Source organism: Taudactylus pleione, unplaced genomic scaffold, assembly GCF_031769625.1.
Source record: "Taudactylus pleione unplaced genomic scaffold, aTauple2 ptg000360l, whole genome shotgun sequence".
Classification (NCBI taxonomy): Eukaryota; Metazoa; Chordata; class Amphibia; order Anura; family Myobatrachidae; genus Taudactylus; species Taudactylus pleione.
This window is the reverse complement of record NW_028284761.1, coordinates 3727566-3755537: the sequence shown is the minus strand read 5'-3', so window position 1 is coordinate 3755537 and position 27972 is coordinate 3727566. Positions and strand designations below refer to the sequence as shown.

Genomic DNA, 27972 nt, shown 5'->3' with positions numbered 1-27972 from the left:
TTTGGATAGATAGATATACATATACAAGAGTATATATAGCTGCTATATATATATTTTTTTTAAACAACCTTTTTGGAAACCCCCCTTTAAAAATCATGCGTTTGCCCATGGCCCTTAGTTAGAATGAGCTTCTACACAGAAGCTCATTCTGTCTACAGGAGGAGACAAGATGGCCATGGGAGGGCATGCTGCCACTCCTCCCATTGGCCTTTGCGGAGCAGAGCTGTAAGTAACAACTCACGGCCCCGCCTCCGCCTCCATCTTAGATGATCAGACCAAGCCATCATGAAAAAGGGGCAAGGCAAGTAACAACAGCATCATTACATTTAGCTGTGCTGCGCCATCATAATTTAAAACAAAGGAGGCAGCCAGGCGAATGACTGCTTTCTCACTCTCTGTGTATATTACGTGTGTGTGTTAGGTCACTGGGCACCCATGACTGCGGCCCAGGGGCTGGGGGAAAAGAGTGGTTTTATCCAGACCAGTGCTGCGTCTGACTATGAGAGGAGAGGGGGTAGTATATATATATACAGTTATACAGTTATAAACCAATGTGTTATTTTTGGCATCCGCGTATAAACAATAAGATTGGTGGTGTGGGATGGAGAAATTTTGCCGGTGGATGGGTTGCCGGCAGTCGAAATACAGATGCCGCAATCTCGATGCGCGTGCATAATGCCGATGCTAATATCCCGATGGACATCAGAATACTGGTGTCGGCATCCCAACCACCGGAAGCCGAACGTCCGGACGCCGGGTGAGTATGCAGGTAAGCCGGGGATGGGGGTGGTTAGGATTAGGCACCCCCGGGGGGACTTAGGGTTAGGCACCCCCCCAGCAGTGTTAGTGTTAGCATGTGGGGAAGGGGGGATATGGTTAGTTACCCCCCGGGGGAGGCTACGGTTAGGCACCACCCCTCCGGGAGACTTAGGTTTAGGGTGTCGGGAGGGGGGATAGAGTTAGACACCACTGGGGGGACTTAGAGTTAGGCAACTCCTAGGGAGGTTAGGTTAAGGCACCACTAATGGTGGGTAAGGGTTAGGGGGTGGCAGGTGAGGGTTAGTACACTTATCTGATCGCGTCGGGATCTCCTCCTGTCGGGCTACCGGAAGAGACGGCTAAACATCCGTCAGTATTTCAATACCATTCCAGTGGTGGGATTATCTGCTAGGGGGCACCGGTCAAAATTTTGCCTAGGGCACCAAATTGGCTAGGGCCGGCTCTGCTATACACAGTGACACACCGATCACAATGTGTCCGTTGGCGGTGGTGAGTGGCAGATGCACAGTGGGTAGCTACCCTTTCATGTGTTGGATTCGGGATCATTCATACCACCCGGAGCTACTGTGTTTGGAGCTACTGGTAATTCAAGTTGTTTCCCGTAATTGAACTACCTAAGACTGTGATTTATACTTCTGCACAGGTTCCGGACGTTGGATTAATATCGTCAGCCGGAGTCAACTGAGTGACTTTCCTTCATTCAAAAGTCAGAGTGGTCTATTTACTTAGCCCTGGATGAAGATAAAGTGAACAGAGATAAAGTACCAGCCAATCAGCTCCTAAATGCCATGTCACAGGCTGTATTTGAAAAATGACAGTTAGGAGTTGATTGGCTGGTACTTTATTGCCGTCCATTTTATCTCCATCCAAGGCATAGTAAATAGACCCCTGAGACTGTGCTAACTGCATTCTATTCTGGGACTTGTGGTTCCACAAATCATTATTGAAATTCTTTGTGCATATCCAGGAATGGAAGGATATCTATTATAAATGGCTTACACTGTACAACAAATAAATACGTTTAATTTGTTTCCTTTCTAAAAATAGTCATACATTACTAATTTGAAGTCAAGAAAAACTAAAATGATTTCAGAATGTTTTTACTAGCTCTATTTTTTGAGCTACACTACTTGCACTATACTGTATGTACATTAGTAATATAGTCATAGTGAAAATCTATTTTAAAATAATCTATTTTCTTGATAGAAAATAAATAACAGTTGTTTTAATGAAATCAATCACAAATAAGAACACAAAACGAAACAAACATACAGCATAGGAAACAAACACACAGCATAGGAAACAAACACACAGCATAGGAAACACACACACAGCATAGGAAACACACACACAGCATAGGAAACACACACACAGCATAGGAAACACACACACAGCATAGGAAACACACACACAGCATAGGAAAGTACTATGTAATATAGTGGCCTATTCATGGGGGTGCTTTCTCTTTGCTTGTTGCTTGTATTCCTCTTCTGGGACATCTCTTGTCACTGTCCAACAGTAGTGATCACCTACCCTGATATCTTTGTTCCATTGCTGAAATGTCTTGGTGGAATCGCTCACTATGCTTGTCACTCAGTGCACCACAGTTATCTTGTGTGGGTAATCCCGTGAATCGCATATATTTGAATAGGGGAGGGGACAAATAACTGATTATTTGCTGGTAAGATTCTCTCCATTCTGCCCACTTCACTACGAATACCCCTACATCGTCATAAATGGGCTATAGCTCGGAACTAAGGCCCTCATTCAGAGCCGGACGCTCTGAGCAGAGCGCTCGCTCTGAATAAGGGCCGTCCTCCATAAAAATGGAGCGTCCTCCTGGATGCTCGTATAGCTGTGGGTCACCACCCACAGCTCATACGAGCGTGCAGGATGATGGTCGCGATGGTCTTGACCATCGCGACCATCGCCAGTGCGACCAGAAGCCTGTGGTCGGGGTTTTCGACCACAAGCCCTGGAGTGATTTTGGCTCTATCAGAGCCAAAATCACTCCCACTGACATCACTAGTGATGTCAGTGGGGCCGGCTTCAGACGGTAGGCATCCCCTTGGGAACGCCTCCGTCTGTGAGGCACGTCCACCAAAGGGGGCGTGCTGTCAATCAACATCGACAGCACGCCCCCTTTGATCAGACACAACGAGCGAAGGAAAGTCCTTCGCTTGTCGCGTCTGGCGCATGCGCATGACGGAGCTCCCTCCGTCGTGCGCATGCGCAGTGCACACCATCGACCCACTTGCGAGCGGACAGCCGCTTGCGAGTGGGTCTGAATGAGGCCCTAAGAGCTAACTGAGAGTTTTAAATGTCATATTCATTCTTTGCATTCTGACATCAATTAGAAGTAACTATTTTCACATCGGAAACATTTTCATTGTTGTGCAGTGCTATCAGTATATATTTTATACATATGTGTTTCTTATTTATAGCAGTGTGCATTGTTATTATTATTTTTTTAAAAAAGGGCTAGCTAACTTATTTATTCTTGTTGATGAGATATTATTCAATATATCAATGTTTATATCTTTTATTAAATTTACACTTTGATTACGTATTTTTAGCGTCTTATATATATATCATTCCGCCCTACCAGTCAATTTGTTTAGATTAGCGCAGTTTTCTACATCTTTGTTGGGGCATTTCAATTTGCCAGCTCAGTTGTGATGTGATTGTCCGTGGTCCCTGCAGTGTACGGGGTGATCGACGGGTCGCCCATACACACAGGTAGATGCACCAATATATCTGCATGATATATCGGCACTGGCTGTGCTGCAGGGCCGACCTGATATGTCTGTGAAAGACGTCGATCACAGACATATTAGGTGTACTCACCCACCGATCGGCTCCTCCTATCTAGTAATCTAGTAATGTGTACCCAGCAATACACAATATATAATTATGCCCTGCAGAGTTCATTTATGGTCAGTGTCTAATTAGTCTACCCAGCTCCAAGCGCTGCTGCCAGAGATCGTTAAACTCAAATGGTTTCTGTGTGTGTCACAGGCACGCCGGTTTGGGCCATCCTTGGACTCCTGTGTCAGCTAGCTCCCATTGGCTAGTTTTGGCCAACGGGAGCAAGGTGACTCAGGACTCTGGGGGCGGGCTAATCTGACGCTCCTGTCATATACATGGAAACCCAACTGATCCACATTGAGTTTAATGATACCCAGCAGCAGAGTTTAGAGTGGGGTATATTTAATTTTATTGTTTTAGTGGCACCCCCTCTAGCAGCCCGCACCCTGCAACTGCCACCGGTTATGGCCATTCATTTGAATCCAAGCAATACATTTACATTAGAGATGAGCGGGTTTGGATCTTAGAGATCCGAACCCACCCGAATTTTGCAGATCCGAGTCGGATCCAAGTCGGCTCGGGTTTTCCCACCTGACTCGGATCACAAAGTGAGGCAAAACGTCATCACCCCGCTGTTGGATTCTTGCGGGTTTTGGATTGCATAAAAGGTTCTGCGCTCACTGCCATTTTCATGCCGGCTGTGGAGAGTGAAGAGGAAGCAAGGAAGGGGCTGTGCTCTTGTTGTCCATAGCGGCTGTGCTGTTGCTGACTTGCTGTGCATAGGGGCTGGCTGTTGTTGTCACTTGTCATAGGGGCTGGTTGTTATCCATATTGGCTGGCTGTTCCATAGGGGCCGGCTGGCTGTTGTCCAGGACTGTGCTGTGCTGTTGTCCATAAGGGCTGTGTTGTTGTCCACTGTATACGCTATAGGAGCTGTGTTTCAGATAGAAGAGGGGGGCTTCAGTGGCTCCTGGGTCACTGCAGTCCATAAAGGGGTGCTGCTGTGTTGTCCAGGGGGTGCTCTTTCCATCAGGGGTGCTCTCCTCCAGTGTAAAAAAAACAAAAAAAATAATCAAAGTGTTTTTTTCTCTGTGTGCATGTTAGCCGCAGTTATCAACAAAGTAGCTGCGCAGGGGTGCTGCCTGTGTTGTTTTTCAAAGGTGCTTCTGCCTCGTTCAGGGGTGCTCTCCCCCAAGTGTAAAAAAAAAAATGAAACAAAGTGTTTTTTTTTCTGTGTGTGTGCGCGTTAGCTGCACTTATCAACAACATAGCAGCGCAGGGATGCTGCCTGTGTCGTTTATCAAGGGGCTGCTGCCTTGTTCAGGGGTGCTCTCCCCCCCAGTGTAAAAAAAAAAAAAAAAATTAATCAAAGTGTTTTTTTTGTGTGTGTGCACGTTAACCGCACTTATCAACAACGTAGCTGCGCAGGGGTGCTGCCTGTGTTGTTTATCAAGGGGCTTCTGTCTCGTTCCGGGGTGCTCTCATAATCGAAGTGTTTTTTTTTCTGTGTGTGTGCGCGCTAGACACTTATCAACAACATAGCAGTGCAGGGATGCTGCCTGTGTCGTTTATCAAGGGGCTGCTGCCTCGTTAACCACACTTATCAACAACGTAGCTGCGCAGGGGTGCTGCCATTGGCTGCACCAATTATCAAGCATCAATTATCCTTTCTTCAGCCAGTGGCTGCCCCAACTATCAACTATCAATTCTTACTTCAGCCAGTGGCTGCAACAGTTATCAAGTGTCAACTATTCTTACTTCAGCCAGTGGCTGTGCCAACTATCAATTCTTACTTCAGACAGTAGCTGCCCAAATAATCAACTTTCAATTCCTCCTTCAGTCAGTGACTGTATCAATTATCAACTATCAATTCTTCAATCCATCATCTTTGCACAGTCCTCAACTCTATTTATCACTCTGTTTTGATTCCGCCTATGAAATGTGACAGCCAGCTAGCTGGATGCAACCATTTGGCCCTTAACTAGATGAATAATCAATATTGTGAGCTGTGAGGTGGTCAAAATTGACTGGAAACGATTGGAAATAATTGTCATTGAGGTTAATAATACTGTAGGAACAAAAACAGGCCCATTTTATGTGATTTTAGCTGCTTTTATGATTTTTTTAGAAAAAAATCCAGATCCAAAACCAAAAAACAAAACATGGAAGGGCGGTTTTGGCCAAACCATTCCCGATCCCAAACTAGAGATATCGATCCAAAACCAAAACACGGGGGTCGGCGCACATCTCTTATTTACATCAGCACATATGATATGATTGACATACACATTATTACTACTAAGACCAGCCACAGGTTGGGACAATAACTGTTGTTTATGTCTGGTGCCTCAATGTAACACTCTATCAAAATTAAATCTACTGCATTTTGGTCAGTGAGAGTTAATAACTGATAAAAAAAACAAGTTCAAACTTGAATGGATTAGTTTTCCTTTAATTAAAGTTAGCTTAATGATATATCTTCTACTTAATGCACTAGAGGAAAAATCAATTTTATTTTTCAGAAGTCACTGGTGAGGCAAATAGCTTTTCTTAGAGATTTTAAAGAGCCAAACATTAAATTTAGCACAAAACATCAATTACTGTACAATAGCCTAAACAGGAGTGTTTTCATATATGTGCAAATAACATATTTTAAAATATGTATGTATGATTAAAACTATGAATGTAAGAAAAGCAGATTCCGACAGTCTGCACAAAACTGCATAGTTTATTTGCCTTTCTTAAGGCTTTTTCACTGTAAATATAAGTTTTCCTAAATAATATGTCTAACCAATAACAGCATATGGTTGGGTCCCTCCCCTAGGACAGTCAGCATTCGCTGGAACTATTATGGTAATGGTACATGAATAGATATCACCTCTAGGGGCCTATTTATTAACCTAATTTCCCTTGATAATCATGCAGAAATTGCAGTTTACACATGATCTTCAATATGCCCTGTGTTAGGCAAACTAACACTGTAGGCTGCAGGGGATGTGGTCAATATCACAGCAAAGGGGATGCCGGCATTTAGAATCCTGGCGCTGGAATCCCAACCACCGGCATCCCAAAGATAAGTAGCGGGGTTAGGGGGAGGGTTAGGGTTTAGGGTTAGGCCCTAGGGGGAGGGTTAGGCACTTTTAGGCTTAGGGTGTGGAGAGGGGGAGGTTAGCTTTAGGCACTGGGGATGAGGGGGGGAGGTTAGGTTTAGGCACTGGATGGGAGGTTAGGTTTAGGCACTGGGGAGGGAGGGGTAGGAGAAGGTTAGGATACCTACCGACAGGTGTCAGTATCTTCTGTTGGGATGCTGGCATTGGGATTTTGACCGCTGGGTTCCTGAGCTCCGGCATCCCATGCCCAACCCGGCTGCAGACCCCTTTTTTTTCCAATAAGGACTGCAATCTGATCCAAGTTATCAAGATCCTAAAAGTCCAGTTTGCTAATTACATCTTCAGATGCCTTTTGTTATTGTAGCTTAGGGGGTTACAATATTGCTGTTGGTTCTTCGGACCCTTCTCCGGTAGTTGCCAGCATCTATGAAGGATAGTGTTTCTCCGAACATGTGAGGCTCGAGGCACACAGTACTGCATGTCTTAGTGATGTCAATAGTTCATAGTGAATTGATTGACTGTATTCTTAAGAATATAGGTTCAGACCAAAATGCCTCCACATCGTGCAGTCGATAGCGCCAACCCAAATAGCCACTAGACCCATAACACAAGTTGTCTTATAAAAATGCTATTAATAGTATTCACAAATATATAGGTTCCAGTTCCCATACTTTCCAAATATGTAATTTCTTTCTCTTTCAGACCTCAAAAAGCATTTATTTGTGGAAGCGTTATGTTCGGCTGCAAAGTTGCCCTCTCTCTTCTAAAATATTACAATGCATGGTCTCTGTTCCATCTTTACATAACCTGAAGTAAAATAAAAATCAATTTCTATACCCAATAGATGAAGTCACTAGTTTTATAAAGGTCAGTGAATGCTGTCAGCTTGCTACTGTTCAGGCCATAAGAAACATGTTGTTTGAAGGAAACATTATTAGAACAAGACAACATGCATGTCTAATGCTTCGGGGGAAGAAAGTGTGTATCATACAGTTGGGAATGAGTGTGTTCTAAAGCAGGTTCTAAAAGCCATTCGGGAATTATGTCTTGAAGGCTTCTCTATCTGGGGCAGTATATTACACACAACACTTAGTAGGCAGTGATATTCCATATTTCTCTGGTCTTGGATTGTTCTTTTGACACTTCGCCATGTGTCTCATCAAAATATTTTTTTGAAGGCCTGACAGAAGGTTTGGGAGAGAATATTCCACACTTTGGTTTCTATGATTATCGAGGAAACAGCATACAAAACTGTACTGTTTGTGGTACTGAGCTCTCGTCAAGTTGCATAAAATGTTTTCCATGACAGACCATCATGATTGGTGGACCTACCCTAAGACACATCTCTATTTTGGGGCAAAATACATAGAATCCTTAACTCCATGATGGAAGTTTGGATCCCTAAAGACCCATGGACTTCATTCCTCTCCTATTCTTCTCAAAATGTGTTTAAAGTAAACATTAAAAAAAAAAAATATGTTATAATTTATAAGCCACCAAGTCTGCACGTGTGGCCGATTGTAAACAGACAGATCCCCTCCGAGAGGTCCAGAAAGGCATCTGGGATGAGGCAATTATGGAAAAGATTGCCTATAACCTCCATGACAGACCAGACCACTTCAATAACATCTGGGGTTCCTGGCTCTTTAGAGAAGGATGACAAAGTCCTCTATACACCCAGGAACAAATCCTATCCCTAAACTTACCCTCTTTCTTTATAAATATAAATTAGAACACTTAATCCAAGCATTATCGTGTACAGGAATATTTATTGTCCTCATTTGAACTATTTTTAATTATTTTTTTATCTTGCTTTGTTCTGGTTACAAAATGAGGACCTTGTATAAATATATATTTTGTGCAGTGCACTGTTTCTAATTACTGCATGTGCCCTGCAAAATTAAAAGTTTAAAATGAAATACATTTCCCAAAAAATTGTTTATCTAATGTCCTTACCTGAATGACCGAGTCAAAATCTTGGAAAGTCCTTAATATGTGCAGTGGGGAACACCTAGTGAGATTGGGCTTCTCACCACAGCATGCCACTATTCAAGTCTGCTGAGTCAACAGCATTTATAGTGCCAATGTTGACTAGTACAGTGCTGGGATGTAACTAGAGCATCAGAACAACTTGGTGGGGGGTTGTTGGTGTGACAGGCCCAACATTTTGCTACACTTTGGAGGTCTGGAACATGGGTCCTCCCTTGTAGAGATCTGATATATTAACTTTCACCTCCCTGCCAGAGTTGGAATGGTCACAGGGGTGGGACTCCAATCTTCCGTATAATTTGTAAAACCTTTTTAGAAAGTGTAGTTATACTTGAGATTTATGCACCTACTTATTATTAGAGGCCGATTGACCCCTGATAATTAAGTATTTAACTCACCGTGAGTTGCAGGGGTGGATACTTAAGTATTAGAGAAATTCAGTATTGCTCTGGTTTGCGGAACAGCAGCTCCATAAAGCAGCTGTCCCGCCAGTCCTTTATTCTACAACTTTACTGTTAGTTACTAGCAGTGATAATTACATTTATACTGTTGGGCAGCAAAAGTGTGCATGCATAGGGAGAGGGCAGCTGGAGGATCGATCCACTTGATTAATTCCTCCCAATAGGAAGGGGGCGGGCATCTGAAACTAACAGAGTTTGCAGAATACTGGGCAGCCATATCGGTCACCTGATAATGAATGGGCCCATTACTTAATACATGCGGAAACGAGTTTCTCCGCTAGTGTAAAGGGCCCATAAATTATATTAAATAGGCTCCTAAAAGCAAAATATTTTTGTGGGAGATCGTTTGACCTTGAATATGTCCATATGCTGAACTACAGAGCAATAAAACAGATGCTTCAATAAATATGCAACATATAGTAACTTACAATGAAACTAAAATAAATTGGTTCAGATAAAGATTCTACAAAGTAAAAGAAATTAGGAGTATTCTTGTCACTTCTAACTGAATTGGGCAATCAAGTGACTGTACGATGTCATTTGACAACTAAGTTATACTGATAATACATCTTTGTGTTTCCAAAGCAGCAGTCAGCCAGAGGTTCCATCTTTTACTGTGAAGCCCCAGGTGTTTATAATAAGATACTACAAAGTAGGGGTGAGCGGGTTTGGATTTCTGAAATCCGAACCCCCCTGAGCCCCCCCGATCCGAGGCCGATCCGAGTCAGGCTCGACTTTTCCCGCCTGACTCGGATCTGAAATCGAGGAAAAACGTCATCATCCCGCCTTCCGGGTCTCGCGGGTTTTGGATCCTATATAAGGTACCCGCGTCGGCGCCATTTTCTCACTTGGCTGTGGACAGTGAAGAGGGAGGGTGGGAGTTAGGGCTGGCTGGGCTGTGTAGTGTAGTGTAGTGCAGAGTAGTGTTGTGCTGTGCTGTGCTGCGCTGCTGTTGTCCATAGGGGCTGTGTCCACTACTTCAAAGTCCATACGGGCTGGCTGTGTTGCGCTGTGCTGCTGTTGTCCATAGGGGCTGTGTCCACTACTTCAAAGTCCATAGGGGCTGGCTGGACTGTGTTGTGCAGTCAGTTGTCCATAGGGGCTGTGTCCACTCCAAAGTCCTGTGCAGTGTCCCAGTCCTAAAGGGGTGCTGTAGTGTTGTCCAGGGGGTGCTCCCCCCAAGTGCTAAAAAAAAATATATTTTTTCTGTGTTTGTGAATTGTGTGCGCAGTAGCCGCACGTGCATCAACAAAGTAGTGCCAAGCGTGCGCCTGTGTCATAAGTAAAGGGCCGGCTGGCTTGACCATTAAAGGGTGCTGTAACCCCCAAAGTACACTCCAAACCAAATAAAAAAATATTTTCTGTGTTTGTGAATTGTGTGCGCAGTAGCCGCACGTGCATCAACAAAGTAGTGCCAAGCGTGCGCCTGTGTCATAAGTAAAGGGCCGGCTGGCTTGACCGTTAAAGGGTGCTGTAACCCCCAAAGTATACTCCAAACCAAATAAAAAAATATTTTCTGTGTTTGTGATTTGTGTGCGCAGTAGCCGCACGTGCATCAACAAAGTAGTGCCAAGCGTGCGCCTGTGTCATAAGTAAAGGGCCGGCTGGCTTGACCGTTAAAGGGTGCTGTAACCCACAAAGTACACTCCAAACCAAATAAAAAAATATTTTCTGTGTTTGTGAATTGTGTGCACTGTGGCTGCACGTGCATCAGCAAAGGAGCAGCGCCAAGCGTGCGCCTGTGTCCCATAAGTAAGGAGCCGGCTGGCTCATTTCTTAAAGGGTGGTGTAACCCACAAAGTGCACTACTCTCCAGCAAAAATAAAAAAATATTTTCTGTGTTTGTGTGCGCCTTAGCCGCACGTATATATCAATATAACATAAATGGAGGACCAAACTTTCTCTGATAAAAATAAAATAGGGAAAGATCAAGAACCACTTCCTCCTAGTGCTGTTGCTGCTGCTGGGAGTTGTTCATCATCCCAGAGAGGAAGTAGGAACACCACTTCTTTTACTAAACAATTGACCCTCCAACAGTCCCTAGCGATGAGGATGAAGTACGACAGCAGTCATCCTGAAGCAAAACGTTTAACTGAGGCCTTGACTGCTATGTTGGTGTTAGACGTGCGTCCTGTATCCGCCATTGGTGCAGTGGGATTTAGACAATTGATGGAGGTAATGTGTCCCCGGTTCCAAATCCCATCTAGATTCCACATGCATCCTCAAAGCCGCAGCGACAAGCGTGCATCTGTCTGTTAAAGGGTGGTGTAACCCTCAAAGTGCGCTCCACAAACAATAAAAAAATTCTTTTTTTTTCTCTTTGTGAAATGTGTGGGCTGTAGCCGCACCTGCATCCTTAAAGCAGCAGCGACAAGCATGCGTCTGTCTGTTAAAGGGTGGCGTAACACTCAAAATGCGCTCCACAAACAATAAAAAAATTCTTCTTTTTTTTTCTCTTTGTGAAATGTGTGGGCTGTAGCCGCACCTGCATCCTTAAAGCAGCAGCGACAAGCATGCGTCTGTCTGTTAAAGGGTGGTGTAACCCTCAAAGTGCACTCCACAAACAATAAAAAAAATTCTTCTTTTTTTTTCTCTTTGTGAAATGTGTGGGCTGTAGCCGCACCTGCATCCTTAAAGCAGCAGCAACAAGCGTGCATCTGTCTGTTAAAGGGTGGTGTAACCCTCAAAGTGTGCTCCACAAACAATAAAAATATTCTTTTTTTTCTCTTTGTGAAATGTGTGGGCTGTAGCCGCACCTGCATCCTTAAAGCAGCAGCAACAAGCGTGCATCTGTCTGTTAAAGGGTGGTGTAACCCTCAAAGTGCGCTCCACAAACAATAAAAAAATTCTTTTTTTTTCTGTCTTTGTGAATTGTGTGGGCTGTAGCCGCACTTGCATCCTCAAAGCAACGTGCATCTATCTGTTAAATGGTGGTGTAACCCTCACAGTGCTCCAAAAAATAAAAAACTATTTTTTTTATGTGTTTGTGACTTGTGTGCAATGTAGCCGCATGTGCATCAACACAGTAGCAGCGCCAAGCGTGCGCCTGTGTCATAAGTCAAGGGCCGGTTTGGACATCTGGTCCGGACTGAAGGACGTGCCAACAATTTCTGACAAGTCTACTGTCACTGCATATGATACTGTCCTCAAAGCAGCAGCGACAAGCGTGCGTCTGTCTGTTAAAGGATTACATCGGTGACAGCATCCAAGTAGGCATGTCAGACAGTACGTACCTGTACTGGCAGGAAAAAGAAGCAATTTGGAGGTCCCTGTACAAACTCGCTCTATTTTACCTGAGTTGCCCACCCTCCAGTGTGTACTCCGAAAGAGTGTTTAGTGCAGCCGGGAACCTTGTCAGCGAAAGGCGTAGGAGGTTGCTTCCACAAAATGTGGAGAAGATGATGTTCATAAAATGAATTATCAACTCTTCCAGGGAGACCAGTCTCCAGAACGTACAGAGGGACCTGTGGTTGTGGATTCCAGCGGGGACGAATTAATACTCTGTGAGGATGAAGATGTACACAACACTGAAGAGGGTGAGGAATCGGTGGATGAGGAGGATGAGGACGACATCTTGCCTCCGTAGAGCCAGTTTGTGCAGGGACAGATTGATTGCCAGCTTGTTTTGTGGGGGCCCAAACGAACCAATCATTTCAGCCACAGTCGTGTGGCAGACCCTGGCGCTGAAATGTTTGGTTTGTTAAAGTGTGCATGTCCTGTTTATACAACATAAGGGTGGGTGGGAGGGCCCAAGGATCAATTCCATCTTGCACCTCTTTTTTTCTTTGAATTATGTACTGTTTGGGGCCTAGTTTTTCAAACTGCCATCCTGTCTGCCACTGCAGTGTCACTCCTAGATGGACCACGTGTTTGTGCCGCCCACTCGTATCTCTTAGCATAGTCATCCAGCTACCTCGGTGCAACCTTTTGGATATAAAAACACTATTGTGAGGTGTGAGGTGTTCAGAATAGACTGGAAATGAGTGGCAAAACCAATCCAGATCCAAAGCACGAAGAAAGATCCAGATCCAGAACCAAAACACAAAACCGTCGTTATGGGTCTCGCTCCAAAGTGGGCGTGCTGTTGATGGTGATTGACAGCACGCCCCCTTTGGTGTACGTGCCGGGGGCGTGCCGATGGGAATGCCTTCCGTCTGGGTCTGGCCCCACTGACATCACTAGTAATGTCTGATAGAGCCAAAATCACTCCAGGGCTTGCGGTAACGAGACCCTACCGCAAGGGTCTCGTCTCAAGCCCGATGGTCGGGATAGTCTTGACCATCGCGACCATCATCAAGGACGCTCGCATAAGCTGTGGGTGGTAACCCACAGCTATGCGAGCGTCCAAGAGGCCACCTCGCAAAAAAAAAAAAAAAACACGCCCTGATTCAGAGCGGGCGCTTGTCCAGAGTGTCCAGCTCTGAATCAGGCCCAGAATGTCATCCTGCCTTGGTCCCATCCGCATTCTTTTGATGTGCACATACACAGACCTGCTGCTTTGTAACCAGGCAGAGGAACAGCGAGAATGTGGCAGTGGGGTAGAACATTTTCCCAGCTCCTACTGCCCTCAGTTGCAGAAAAAGTTTCATAACTTTAAAAAAAAAAAAATGTTTGTGGAATCCTTTAAATTTCTATACAATAAATATAACAGTTTTTTTGTAATCCCATTCTGAATTAATTTAATTTATGAACCAAGAACATCTCATATATATATATATATATATATATATATATATATATATATATATATATTTATGTGTATAATTATCCTCTTTATTTCTTAAATCTTGCGACAGTTGAATCACGAAACAAAATCAGAAAAATATTTAACTGCCAGGTTGTGCTGGGACTTATAGTTCAATTATAGCTGGTAAAGCACCTGTTTCCTTCCTCTTACAGTAAAAACAAACATGCAAATCTACTGAGTGCTGTCTATGGGGCATATTCAATTGTGTGCGAGAATATCAAAAAACCTGCACCTGCAAGGTTTTTCCTGCAGGTGCGGGTTTTTTGCCATTCTATCAGGTGCGTGGTTTTTTAAAAAACACGCACCGGGAGGTTTTTTTTCACGCACCTCCTGAGCAAGCATTTTAGGAAAAATCATCGGGACTTGCTCTGACACCCCGCGGCACCCCCCTGAGGACTAATTAAGCAATTGGAAGTATCCAATTAGCTTAATTAGTCCTTAATTACTCACCTTCCGAAGCGCTGTCTTCTGCATCTTCTTCTGCATCCAGCATCGGGAGCCAGCTCTTCTGCAGAAGGGTGAATATGTCAGTGTGTGTGCTGTATGTAAGTGTGTATGAGTGTGAGAGTGCATGAGTGTGTGTGTGTGACCCCTGGTGCCGTGTGTTTGGCCCACCCGGAATGGGCGCTGGGAGAACTACAGTTCTCAGCAGCCCTTGCTCCTCCCATCAGCCCCCGGGGCTCCCAGCAGCCCCACATCCGGTAAGAAGAGAGAGGGGAAGCCACTGGGAGCTGCGGAGACCCCCTGCCAGGTAAGTGTTTTTTTTTTTTTTTTTCATTTAACGCAGTGCGGGGTTTGAAGAGCTGAAAACCCAACGACCATTAATTTTTTTATTGAATACCGGGGGTAGCGGGAGCGCGCATAGCCGCGCTATTCCAGAATTGCGAGCGAGGTGTGCAAGGTTTTTAACTCTCTAAACCTCGCGCCCAATTGTGTATTGAGTATATTCCGGGTCCAATGTGCAGTGTCCCAAAAATGTGCAAGAATTGTATAAAAAAAAAAAGGGGGTATGTATATATGTATATATATATATATATATATATATATATATATATATATATAAACATATCTAGATATATGTATAACAAAATATGGGCCAGTCAATATTTAAAACTCTGGGTGAAAAATGATGGAATAAATGCAACTATGTGAATAATATAAAAACTACATTTATTACGGATATAAAATATAAAAAGAGGGGGGAGAAGGAAAAATGAGGGATTACAGTACTATATCATAAAAAACAAAAATAAAGCTCCCTAAAAAAGTGAACTGGGACCTCCTCCATCTGACAATATATGGACTATTTCATTTGAAGGACTGCACTAGTTAAGCACTTTATGTGCTATCAAAATCAGCTAAGTTCACTTTTTTAAGGAGCTTTATTTTTGTTTTTTATGATATAGTACTGTAATCCCTCATTTTTCCTTCTCCCCATTCTTTTTATATTTTATATCCGTAATAAATGTAGTTTTTATATTATTCACATAGTTGCATTTATTCCATCATTTTTCACCCAGAGGTTTAAGTATTGACTAGCCCATATTTTGTTATACATATATCTAGATATATGTTTATATGTATGTATATATATATATATATATATATATATATATATAAAAAAACATACCCCTTTTTTTTTTTGATACACTTTTTGCACATTTTTGGGACACTGCACATTGGACCCGGAATATACTCACGGTTTACTGGTTAAAGAAAAATATCTGGTACGCATGCATAAAGGATTACCTGTTGTATGTCTACCCACATTTAAACTTAACATATTACACTATTAGGTGCTTTTTCCCCTTCCCCACTTTCTAGATTCACTTCGCTGTTTTGTCCATACCAGCACTTTGAGGAGAGAGCTGCCACCTTTTATACACAGAGGAGAAGTGTATTACTTTCGATGAAATATGTTGATTGACATTTGAACACACTAACTCACTAAAATCAAAATCATCAGGAAGCGCCAGGTGCCTAGAACACTGCTTTTCTATATATATATATATATATATATATATATATATATATATATATATATATATATATATGCCCCTATGCTTCTATGCTTTGTTGTTTGGTCCCAATATTATTACACGAGGGGTGGCTGGAGCAACGCTAAAAATACTGTCAAATCTCAGAAAATTCAGTTTTTGGAGGTTTGACCGCATTTTCCATATGCATCGGGCTCTGGCCAGTGTACACCATGCATCAGGAATCACTACACGCCGTTAGGCATGCGATGAATGGCGGGATGCACCTCACTCAAAATGCAATGCGCAATACATCCCGACCCAGAGGTCTTTTATATGCTCAGCATAAAAATAACTATTTCGGACTAAAAAAAATGTTATACAGTAATATATTTATTATAGGATAAAAATGACTTACCTTCATAAAATATTTTGAAGCCATGTGCGCTAACAGCAAAATCACTGGTCAACCGCAACGAAAATACAGATCCCGTACTTGTTACAGGAGGAGGAAGATGAAATCCCGTTATCCTGAAATACGAAAAATAGACAAACTTAGTATCCTATGTTCATCCATTGTTTAATACACAGGGTCAAACTCTACTATTGTCTGTAAGTTAAGGAATGTTAAAATAATACAAAAATATATATTCTATAGAGCGAGAAGTAATTGATGACTTGCACTAGTGAGAATAAAGTTCTAATCTCATTAATTAATTGAGACTGTCATTCATAGTGTAATTTCTAAAAGCATATCTATTATTGACTGTAATAAACCTATGAGGTTCCCACACAAAGGGCTTTAGTGATGAAGCATCGGCTTTTGTAACCCCCTGCTTCCTGGCGGGTTGCAGGTCAAAATTTTAAATGGCACCCGCACGCCGGGCCTTACACTGACTGTGGGGGCCATTTTGAATTTTCACCTGCAACCCGCCGGGAAGCAGCAGCTTTTGTTACAAAAGTCGCTGCTTCATAAATAAAGTTCTAAGGGTTTGATTCTTTATCAGGCGGATAGCAAGTTAATTCATACAGCGCACGGCAAGTGCGAATTTACGCTTCTCAGTCAGATGGATCCGATTTGTTATTTGCATGAAATGGAGCGTTTTGGGGCAGGAACTGGACGGCGACAACGCGATCGCACCCAGCTGTTCTGTCCTGTGGGAGTGTGGTGGGCATGTAGCTAGAGGTTTGTTGTGCTATTCTTAGGCATGCATGCGGAGAAGAGACGCCTGCTTCTGACAGATAGTATGGGGCAGGGGCCGATACTGATGATGATAGTTTTGCGGCTCTGGATGGAAAAACTGTAGACAGAGCAGAATAAAGCCACACGGATCCTCGCATTAGCCGTGCTTTAGCGGCATTCTACAAACACTTTTTGAGCCCACCCTAAGTGGACATGTATAGTATAACCAGCTTCTTGATCATGCGGATGTGCTTTAGCTTTCTCACTTGCACAGTATGTGTCCTGAGTGAGCAGCCTTCAAACATCTGAAGATAGGTTTGGGAGTCCTGCACTTTACAAGTTCTCCTTCAAGCTTTTAGTTCCAGAACGTATTTATTGAGTTGTTCATATAGCGCATACATATTACACAGCGCTTCTCATAGAATAATTTAGTCAATCACCACAATCCTTGTCCCAGTGGAGGTGACAATCTATGTTCCCCATACTTGCCGACTTTAAATCTGCCCTACCTGGGAGAAGCCCGGGGAGAGGCAGTAGTCGGCCAGTGATGGGGCGGGGCCAGAACATTTGCATTACTAAGCCCCACCCCCTAATGATGGACCGCAGACTTCCGGTAAGTTTCTCCCCAGTCAGCTCACTTCAGTAGGAAGTAGGAAGGATGCAGGAGAAGTGCCTACATGTCCGGGAGTGCGGGGGGGCTACCTGAAAAATCGGGAGCCTCCCTCAACTTCCAGGAGGGTAGGCAAGTATGATGTTCCCTATTACATGATATACAGTCAGGTGCATAAATATTGGGACATTGACAGAATTTTCATATTTTGGCCTCTCTTCACCACCATAATGGCTTTGAAATGAAACAAACAAGATGTGCTTTAACTGCAGACTTTCAGATTTAATTTGAGGGTAATTACATTCAAATCAGGTGAACGGTGTAGGAATTACAACGGTTTCTATATGTGCCTCCCACTTTTTAAGGGGCCAAAAGTAATGGGACAAACTAAACAATCCTAAATGTAACTTTCACTTTTTAATACTTTGTTGCAAATCCTTTGCAGGCAATTACAACCTTAAGTCTGGAACGCATAGACATCACCAGACGCTGGGTTTCATCCCTGGTGATGCTCTGCCAGGCCTCTACTGCAAATGTCTTCAGTTCCTGCTTGTTCTTGGGGCATTTTCCTTTCAGTTTTGTCTTCATCAAGTGAAATGCATGCTCAATCGGATTCAGGTCAGGGGATTGACTTGGCCACTGCATAACATTCCACTTTTTAGCCTTAAAAAACTCTTTGGTTGCTTTTGCAGTATGCTTCAGGTCATTGTCCATCTGCACCGTGAGGCATCGTCCAATGAGTTCTGAGGCATTTGACTGAATATGAGCATATAATATTGCCCGAAACACTTCAGAATTCATTCTGCTGCTTTTGTCAGCAGACACATCATCAATAAATACAAGGGAACCAGTTACATTGGCAGCCATACATGCCCATGCCATGACACTACCACCACCATGCTTCACTGATGAGGTGGTATGTTTTGGATCATGAGCAGTTCCTTTCCTTCTCCATACTCTTCTCTTCCCATCACTCTGGTACAAGTTGATCTTTGTCTCATCTGTCCATAGGATGTTTTTCCAGAACTGTAATGGCTTTTTTAGATGTTGTTTGGCAAACTCTAATTTGGTCTTCATGTTTTTGTGGCTCACCAATGGTTTACATCTTGTGGTGAACCCTCTATATTCACTCTTGTGAAGTCTTCTCTTGATTGTTGATTTTGACACATATACACCTACCTCCTGGAGAGTGTTCTTGATTTGGCCAACTGTTGTGAAGGGGTTTTTCTTCACCAGGGAAATAATTCTTCTGTCATCCACCACAGTTGTTTTCCGTGCTCTTACGGGTCTTTTGGTGTTGCTGAGGTCTACGGTGCATTCTTTCTTTTTAAGAATGTTCCAAACAGTTGATTTGGCCACACCTAATGTTTTTTCTATCTCTCTGACGGGTTTGTTTTGATTTTTCAGCCTAATGATGGCTTGCTTCACTGATAGTGACAGCTCTTTGGATCTCATATTGAGAGTCGACAGCAACTGATTCCAAATGCAAATATCACACCTAGAATCAACTACCGACCTTTTACCTGCTTAATTGATAATGAAATAATGAGGGAATATCCCACGCCTGTCCATGAAATAGCTTTTGAGTTGATAGTCCCATTACTTTTGACCCCTTAAAAAGTGGGAGGCACATATAGAAACCGTTGTAATTCCTACACCGTTCACCTGATTTGGATGTAATTACCCTCAAATTAAATCTGCAAGTCTGCCGTTAAAGCACATCTTGTTTGTTTCATTTCAAAGCCATTGTGGTGGTGAATAGAGGCCAAAATATGAAAATTCTGTCAATGTCCCAAAATTTATGCACCTGACTGTAAGTGTTTTAAATACAGGTAGAGTACTATTTATTATAGTGACATACAATTGGTGAGGCCTGTCTATTTATATGTCCAAAATATGTGAGAACAGGGCCATTCTCTTATAAAGTACAAGGTTCTCCCAACTAACTGCACCAGGCACAATATGTTCCAGCACAGCAGTAGGACCAGCCATACAGAGTGCAGTGTATGTAATACATCAGACCTATACAGGGCCAGTGATCACAGTAGCCCATTATATGCGGCAGTAGGACCAGCCATACATAGTGCAGTGTATGTAATACATCAGACATATACAGGGCCAGTGATCACAGTATCATGTTATATGTGGCAGTAGGACCAGCCATACATAGTGCAGTGTATGTAATACATCAGACATATACAGGGCCAGTGATCACAGTAACATGTTATATGCGGCAGTAGGACCAGCCATACATAGTGCAGTGTATGTAATACATAAGATATATATAGGGTAGTGATTACAGTAAGCTGTTAAGAGACCAGGGTTAGGGCACTTGTTCACAGAGTATTAGCAGAGTTGGGGCACTGAACAGTACTCTGAGACCAGGGAATACTGATAGTGCATGTTGGATTGGTGAAGTGCACCGCCATGGTGCTGGTGGCGGTTAGTCCACATACGAAACAGCTTAATCAGTTTTTAGGTTTATTAACCAGGCAGCATTACAGACTGATGGAGTGGAGTGGAAAGATTCCTATGCGTTCATGACTCTAGATGTACAGAGTCTTAATACAAACATCCCACACACGTTGGGAATAGAGGTTATCAAGAGACACCTCCATCAAGATGGTGATCTCTCTGAACGTCATAGGAACTTTCTACTTGATTCCATTTCATATATTCTCAGACACAATTATTTTCTTTTTTTGAACACTTTATTTACAGATTATGGGGATGGCCATGGGGACCAGGTTCGCGCCCAACTACGCCAACCTCTACATGGGGGAGGTTGAGGACCTCCACATGTGGAGTGGTGGGCTGGGCTCAGGCCTGGTTCTTTATGGCCATTATATAGATGATCTTTTTTTGATGGGCCCCTCACTTCAACACAAGCTTTTGTATCTTCACTCAACATGAATAAATATAATTTACACTTCACTCACACTTTTCACCATCACTGTATAAACTTTTTGGATGTATCCTTGTAAATATATCATAATAAGATCATTACATGGAATTAAACCAAAGAAGTATGGACCAATGTGTATCTACATTTTTAAAGCTCCCATCAATCAGCATGGAAACTAAATATCCCTAAAGGTCAACTTGTGCGGCTAAGGAGGAATTGTTTGAATTTAAACAACTTTAAAACACAATCAAATCCTATGATGGAAGCCTTTAAAATGAGAGGTTATCCACAACACCTCATTGAGAAAGCCTTTATAGGGGTACTTGCCATGGATAGGGAAACACTTCTAAAATCAAAAAATAAAGTCACAAAGGGCAAAGATAGAGAAATACCTTATATACTCGAGTATAAGCTGAGTTTTTCAGCACATTTTTTGTGCTGAAAAGCCCCCCCTCGGCTTATACTCGGGTGATGCTCCAGGACAAGGGCCAGTTCTCCCGTTACGCATCTGAGTAGGGCGCCACATATTGGAGGGTGCCTCACTCAGCTGCATACCATGCGGGCTGCGGTGAAGACTGTGTCTCTGACACAGCTGCACCGCGTGTGTAGTGCTGACCAGACGGAGTTTGGTCAGCACTACACAGTGCCAAACACACAGTCGCCGGCAACGGCAGCTGTGTTTGTTGTAATTAGCAGCCAATGAGAGTCTGTCAGACTCTCATCAGCTGCTGCTGCTCCCACTGGGGGAGCCATCTTCCGGCTCCCACAGTGGGTAATGGGAGAGACGTCATGATTTCATGACATCTCTCCCATAATGCAAAGTGGCCGGAGGAGCCAGTAGCAGCATCAGGACCAGGAGCGGGGTTTCAGGTAAGTGTTTTTTTTTATTATGTCTCTCTCTACTGGGGGGGCTACTACTGGGGGCAGTACCAGGGGGGATTACTACTGGGGCACTACCAGGGGGCGATATTACTACTGGGGGCACTACCAGGGGGGTTACTACTTTGGGCACTACCAGGGGAGGATTACTACTGGGGGCACTACCAGGGGGGGATTACTACTGGGGGCACTACCAGGGGGATATTACTACTGGGGGCACTACCAGGGGGGGATATTACTACTGGGGGCACTACCAGGGGGGATTACTATCAGGGGCAGTACCAGGGGGGGATTACTACCAGTAGCTGCTGCATTTCCCACCCTAGGCTTATACTCAAGTCAATAAGTTTTCCCAGTTTTTTGTGGTAAAATTAGGTACCTCGGCTTATATTCGGGTCCACTTATACTCGAGTATATATGGTAGCTTTTATTTCAACCTATACTGATTCACAGAAAGAGATAAGGAACATCATAATGAGAAATGATGATGTCCTTAAACAAGATAAAGTTCTGGGTGAACCGATCCCCTCTAAACCAGTGTTTATTTTTAGACATAACAAGTTTCTAAAAAATATGCTGGCTCCCAGTTTCCTGAAGAACCCTGAGAGAATTAACTCTGGTATTAGTTGGCTCCCCACAAGACCAGTGGGGTGTTTCAAATGTGGCAGTAGTCGGTGTACTACCTGTGATTATATAACTAATGGGACAAAAACATTTTCATACCCAACAGTAAAGAGACATACTCCATTAAGGAGTTCATTAATTGTAACTCCAAATATGTAGTCTATGTCCTCAATTGCGGGTGCAATTTGAAATATGTGTGTAGAACGACTCGAGATTTAAAAGTTAGGTTTATGGAGCATCGAAGAAATGTAATTAATAAGCTTCTATCCCATAGTGTTTCTAGACACTTCTATGAGACCCACCAAGGGAATCCCAGCTCACTTAGACTTACTGCTATTGAAAAGATTTCCATGACCTCTAGAGGAGGAGATTGCTTTAGACACTTGTGTAAACAAGAATTATATTGGATATTCAAGATGGATTCCTTGTATCCTAAGGGTCTAGATGAAATGTTAGAACTAAATTCAGTTTCCTGTTAGACTCTGCCACTCCTGTAGGACACTGTATCTATAATCTCTACTAATAATAGTGTCAATCCCATTTTCCTGTATCCACTTCACTATTGCCAATTTTGATTTATCTTTAGGAAATAATTTAATGACCTAATACTAATATTTAGTCAATTTATTTTGGTCAACATATTTACTTATATTTTGCTTAATTTATATTTTTTATTTTACATTTTATTTATTGTTCTTTTATTTTTACATATAAATTATGGATATATATTTAGTGGTATTTACCATTGTCCAACAAGTAGATTGGTTAGGTAATATTTATATATGCATTTTTTCGTATACTATCCATTATTGCTATAGATGACAATCTACTATGGCGTTTATGTTGAAAATAATACGTGTCCCCTATGTAAACACATGGATCATGTGATGAATGTTGTCATCATCACATGAGCGTGTTGTTTACATTTCTCCTGGTATGGACACAAGTCCATACCAGGCTTGTGTTATATAAATGCGAATGGACCAACTACTTGCAATGAAGGCTGTTTCCATGGCAACGTTTCTCTTGCAAGCACGATGGTTTATATTCACCAGGTTACATCTAAATTTCCTGTGACCGTACCACGTGACATAGATCTATGTCATGTGTACATGACCGGACCAATCATTAGCTGTGGGGAGTGTTCCCATGACAACAACCATGCCGCTTCAACAGTGGTTTGTTTACACCACGTGGATGAGGGGGATCGTGTATGACAAGCGGCACACTCCTGGCTTGATCATACTGTGTGCTTATATATTTGGAGTGATTTCTAGTTCAGGTAAGTCTGTCTCTTAGCTGTGGTATTATACATGTTTAAAATGCCATTTGAATGCACATAAATTTGCTAATTATCTGTCACTACATACCAGCTGCTTATTAGCAGCCATCTTGGAATTTTACTATAGAAAGGTTTCATAGCAGTCATACAACCACCTTTGATAAAGCTGTGATTTTGACACAGCGAAACGCGTCAGTTTGGCTGCCTACTCTCCACCACTTTTCTCAAGAACAGCAGTGCTATCCATATGGTACCCAGCAAGCTTTCTACTGTACCAGCATTCTGCCATACTTTTGCCCAGGGTACCGGATCTATGCAAAAGCCTGCCAGCATTGCTAATTAGGATCCCAGTTTACAGTTGGACACTAGGCTTGGTAACTATTTGGTCTGGACTAATACTAATAGCACAATGACTTTACCACTATTAGAATACAAATATGCCATTGAGCATTTACTGATGAGACTCATAATTGGTGGATGATTGCTTTTTATTATGTTTTTTTATTTTATTTTATGCATTGAATGTATATATATATGCTATTTATTAGCTATTAAATATCCCAAATCCCTTTTTTAATCTTTGAGCGCTGTTATCTTGTTGTTCTACTCTCTGACTTGACTGAATATCAAGGCACTGACACTTTACAAAAGGGATGTAAGAGGGTGGAAAAAGATTCCATATGTCTATAGGAAAGCCATTCCACCAGCGTAAGACACTGAAATACCATTCTGCTATCACACACAAATCAGGCCCTGTTCAAGGTCTAGAGAAAATACTTTGATGCCTTCAATTATAATAAAGATCACACTTAGTAAATCAGTCTAATAATTATTTATTATCTAACAACTGATTATAGAACAAGCCCCAAACCATAATTTAAAATAATTCCATATGAGTGTGATTCTGTTTTGGTTATTCTTGACATAAGGTTCTTACCAGCAAACTTTGCCAATGGTCATTCCTTACCAGACTGGTACTGTATATTAAGTTATCACTTCAAGTTTAAATGTGTGTTACATTTTAAATAACTTTTGTAATTGTATCAAACTGTTTTTTGTATGAGACCTCAGACGGCCCAGGGAACTTTCATGTGAAAATGTCGTTATTTATTTAATTTTGCTCTAAACTGTATATTTCAGTGCTATATTCAGAACAAGAAATAGCAAAACTTGATTGATTTTCTTTTGTGGAAACCAGCCAGCCAACATTTCTGTTCACATTCATTCCAATTTGTTGCAGCACTGAGAGATAAATTATTCATCATCTCAACAACAGTCACATCTGAACGTAACAGGTGGAATTTATCAACATTTTCCCCTAATTTATCATGCCTTAATTAATTGTTCCCATTTGTTTTCGACAGCTAAAAATACGATTTACCGTATCTTGAGACAGTGACAGAATAATGGTAATTTATCAATAAAAAAACCCACTGATCATAGGAATATGTAATCAAATACATTAAAATAAAGATATCTATATTAGACTTGGTGGTAAATAACATACTGTAGGAGGGTGTTATTTTTTTTCTGTTGGTTTAATTATGTTCCATTTTTTGTGCTGTGTCAATAAAAGTAGGTGTAGAGAAGTCAGGCCTAGGTCCCAGGACTCACAAACCCAAACCTAGAGGGGGTATATGTATTTAGCCATGGACAGAGATATATAGTGTAGAGAGATAAAAGGCAAAATTTACTAAGCGGTGGGTTCTAAACCCCGGGGGTTTGGTGGGGGTTTTGCAGCAGTTTCTAAATGACAGCACTGTTCTATTCTATTCTAAAATGTGTTTTGACTGTGGTTTGGCGGCGGTTTTGCTATCTGCAGATTTACTAAGGCCAAAACAACTGAAAAACTGCCATCAAAACACATTTTATTCTGGGGGTTTAGAACAGAATAGAACCCGCCTCCAAACCGCCGGGTTTAGAACCTGCCGCTTAGTAAATTTTGCCCAAACTATCAACCAATCAGCTTCTATCATTTTTCTATCACAGTCTATAAGATGACAGTTAGAATCTCTTGAAGATTTGATAAATGCTTGCTGCAATGGATCTTTATTTCTAGACACTCCTATAAAATGTATCTCCACCTTAAGCTGGGTAGACACACTTACCAGTCAGTGTGGTTGACTGGCCATCGCTCCAACATAGAGGCCGATTTGGTAAGCTACAGTGTACAGACTTACCAATCAGCCACTCAATATGTCTGGCCAGACATCACAAATTAAATGTGTCTGCCCAATAGTGATGTCAGTGGTCCCTGCAGCCAGGATGTAGTTTAAATCCAGGCTGTTGGGATGTAGGTGCTGGAATCCTGACACCAGTCTGGATGCCAGGCGCCAGCATCCCGATGGTAAGTATTGGGGTTAGAGGGAAGGTCAGGGGTTAGGCTTTGGGAGAGGGAGGGTTAGGTTTAGGCACTAGGGGGATGTTAAGGGGTAGGACAGTTACCAACAGGTGCCATCGTCCCGTACCAAACCCCTGCAGCCAGTGTACGAGCTGGCCGCCCATACACAAATGCAGATGCACCGGTTTATCTGCCTGATATATTAGCATTGGCTGTGCTGAAGCCAACCTGATCAATCTGTGAATGATGTCGATCGCAGACATATCGGGAGTACACACTCTCCGACCCACTACTGATATATCATTCATCGTTCGATCAAACGATATATCTAGTAGTGTATACCCTGCAGTAGTCTGTTAATTAATCTCAGTCAAATTCCCCCATCCAATGTGACAGTGTATCAAACTTTGCACTTATATTGATCGCTGTATTGCAGGGAACAGTTTATGCAAGTGAAGCTTTATTGCCACATGAGTACTGATAAACTGTAAGTGGAAGACAGCCTAATACACTTCAGGGGCCACATGGATGGCCCTCCAATCTTCAAGAGGGCCACACATTACCCTTATCTCAGTACAGCTATCTAGCAGTGTAAACAAGTACTACAAGTTATAACAAACAAAAATGACAATACAGCAGAAAAGAGCTATCAGCTGCAGGTCAAGGCTCAGAGGGCCGAATGCTGCTTTCCAATCCCTGTTGCCCATCACAGAGTAATGCAAATATACCGGTTTAAATGATGAGAAGGTGACAGAGAGGACAACAAGATCACATGTCTGCAGTAGTCAATGCAAGAAAGACGGGAAGATGTAGAGCTATCAGCTGCAGGTCAAGGCTCAGAGGGCCGAATGCTGCTTTCCAATCCCTGTTGCCCATCACAGAGTAATGCAAATATACTGGTTTAACTGATGAGAAGGTGACAGAGAGGACAACAAGATCACATGTCTGCAGTAGTCAATGCAAGAAAGACAGGAAGATGTATCAAACGTTGGAGAAGTTGCCCATAGCTGCTAGCTAACATTGTAGAATGTGCTAGATAAATGCTAGCTAGAATCTTGTTTATAAGGTTTGATGCACCTCCTCCGCACCGCCACCCCTGTGTGTGGAAATGAAGGTAAAGCTTTGGCTGTGGTTTTAAGAAAAAATATTTAGGAGTTATTCAATTAGACACGATATTTTTTCTGGCGAATAAAACAGAATTTTAACGCTTGAATTGCCCTTTGGCAATTCAATTAGATCCTGTCTTATTCACCCGAAAAAATATCTGTTTTTGGGCGAATACACTTAGGATCTGTCATAAATTCATGGATCCTACATGTTAAGTCGGCCCCTGCCCGATAACAGATCATTATCAGACATTTTTTTATCCTGCTGATCTCCTGAAAAGAAATGCCCGAGGGGGGGGGGGAGGGAGAATTAACCTGCCCAGGCTCGTTGGAGGGGCCCAGATCTGCCACTTCCACCCCTCGTACCCCTCCTGCCCACAGCTCCCGTTATCTGTCAGCAGACTAGCACACGCTGATGTGTGCTGGGCTGCAGTGGGACAAGGGGGACTGGTGCCGCTGACACTTGTTTTGTTTTTGTATCCAAGGGGGCATGGCCACGGCTCCTGTGATTAAGCCACGTCCACTAACAATAAGTTTGGGCTTCGGGGCTAATTGAGATTAGCACAGGGGATCAATTAGCTGGTGGTAAAGTACCGCAGCTAATTGAATTTCCCCCTTAGTTTGATCACTATTCTGAAAGACACAAATGTGTGTTCTAAGAACAGAGCTTATACAAAAAGAAAATGAGAGATTTGAATTGTAATTAATTACTAGGCAAACAGTAGACTCCTATGGTATTACAAGTTACATTTTGTTTGAATTGATTTTTAGTTGACATTTGATCACTCAAGTAGAAACAGCAAAATAAAGTTTTAAATTGTCAACTCAAACTCTGGAAACAATTTTAGTTTACACAGGTAAGGTGTAATGGAGAAAATGTCTATCAGGGATAAGAAGGGAACACCGTACAGTGGGTCTGATTCAGAGCCGCTCGTTCGCTCTGAGCGTTCGCACAACTGCGCATGCGTATGAGTCGTAATGCGCATGCGCCAACCAGTCATTGCGGTCGGAAATCGTGCGCTCGCAAAACAGCGAGGGGCTGCTAATTTGAGTGACAGAATGTACCGTTTGTGGGTGGTAACAGGGGAAGGTGCTTGAAAACGGGGGAGTGGAGATCCGAACGCAGGCGTGCCCAACGGTCAAAAGGGCGTTTACTGGGAGTGCATAATTA

The 27972-nt window shown here is 42.6% G+C and overlaps 1 protein-coding gene across 1 annotated transcript in view; it reads right to left on the bottom strand.

The window, feature by feature from the left end:
* CSMD3 (CUB and Sushi multiple domains 3) overlaps positions 1-27972 on the bottom strand; it is a 1208248-nt gene that overhangs the window by 986786 nt on the left and 193490 nt on the right. Inside the window, exon 3 of the mRNA XM_088444368.1 lies at positions 16290-16402. Within this exon, the coding sequence (XP_088300494.1) occupies positions 16290-16402 (113 nt within the window). The remainder of the gene's footprint in view (positions 1-16289; positions 16403-27972) is intronic.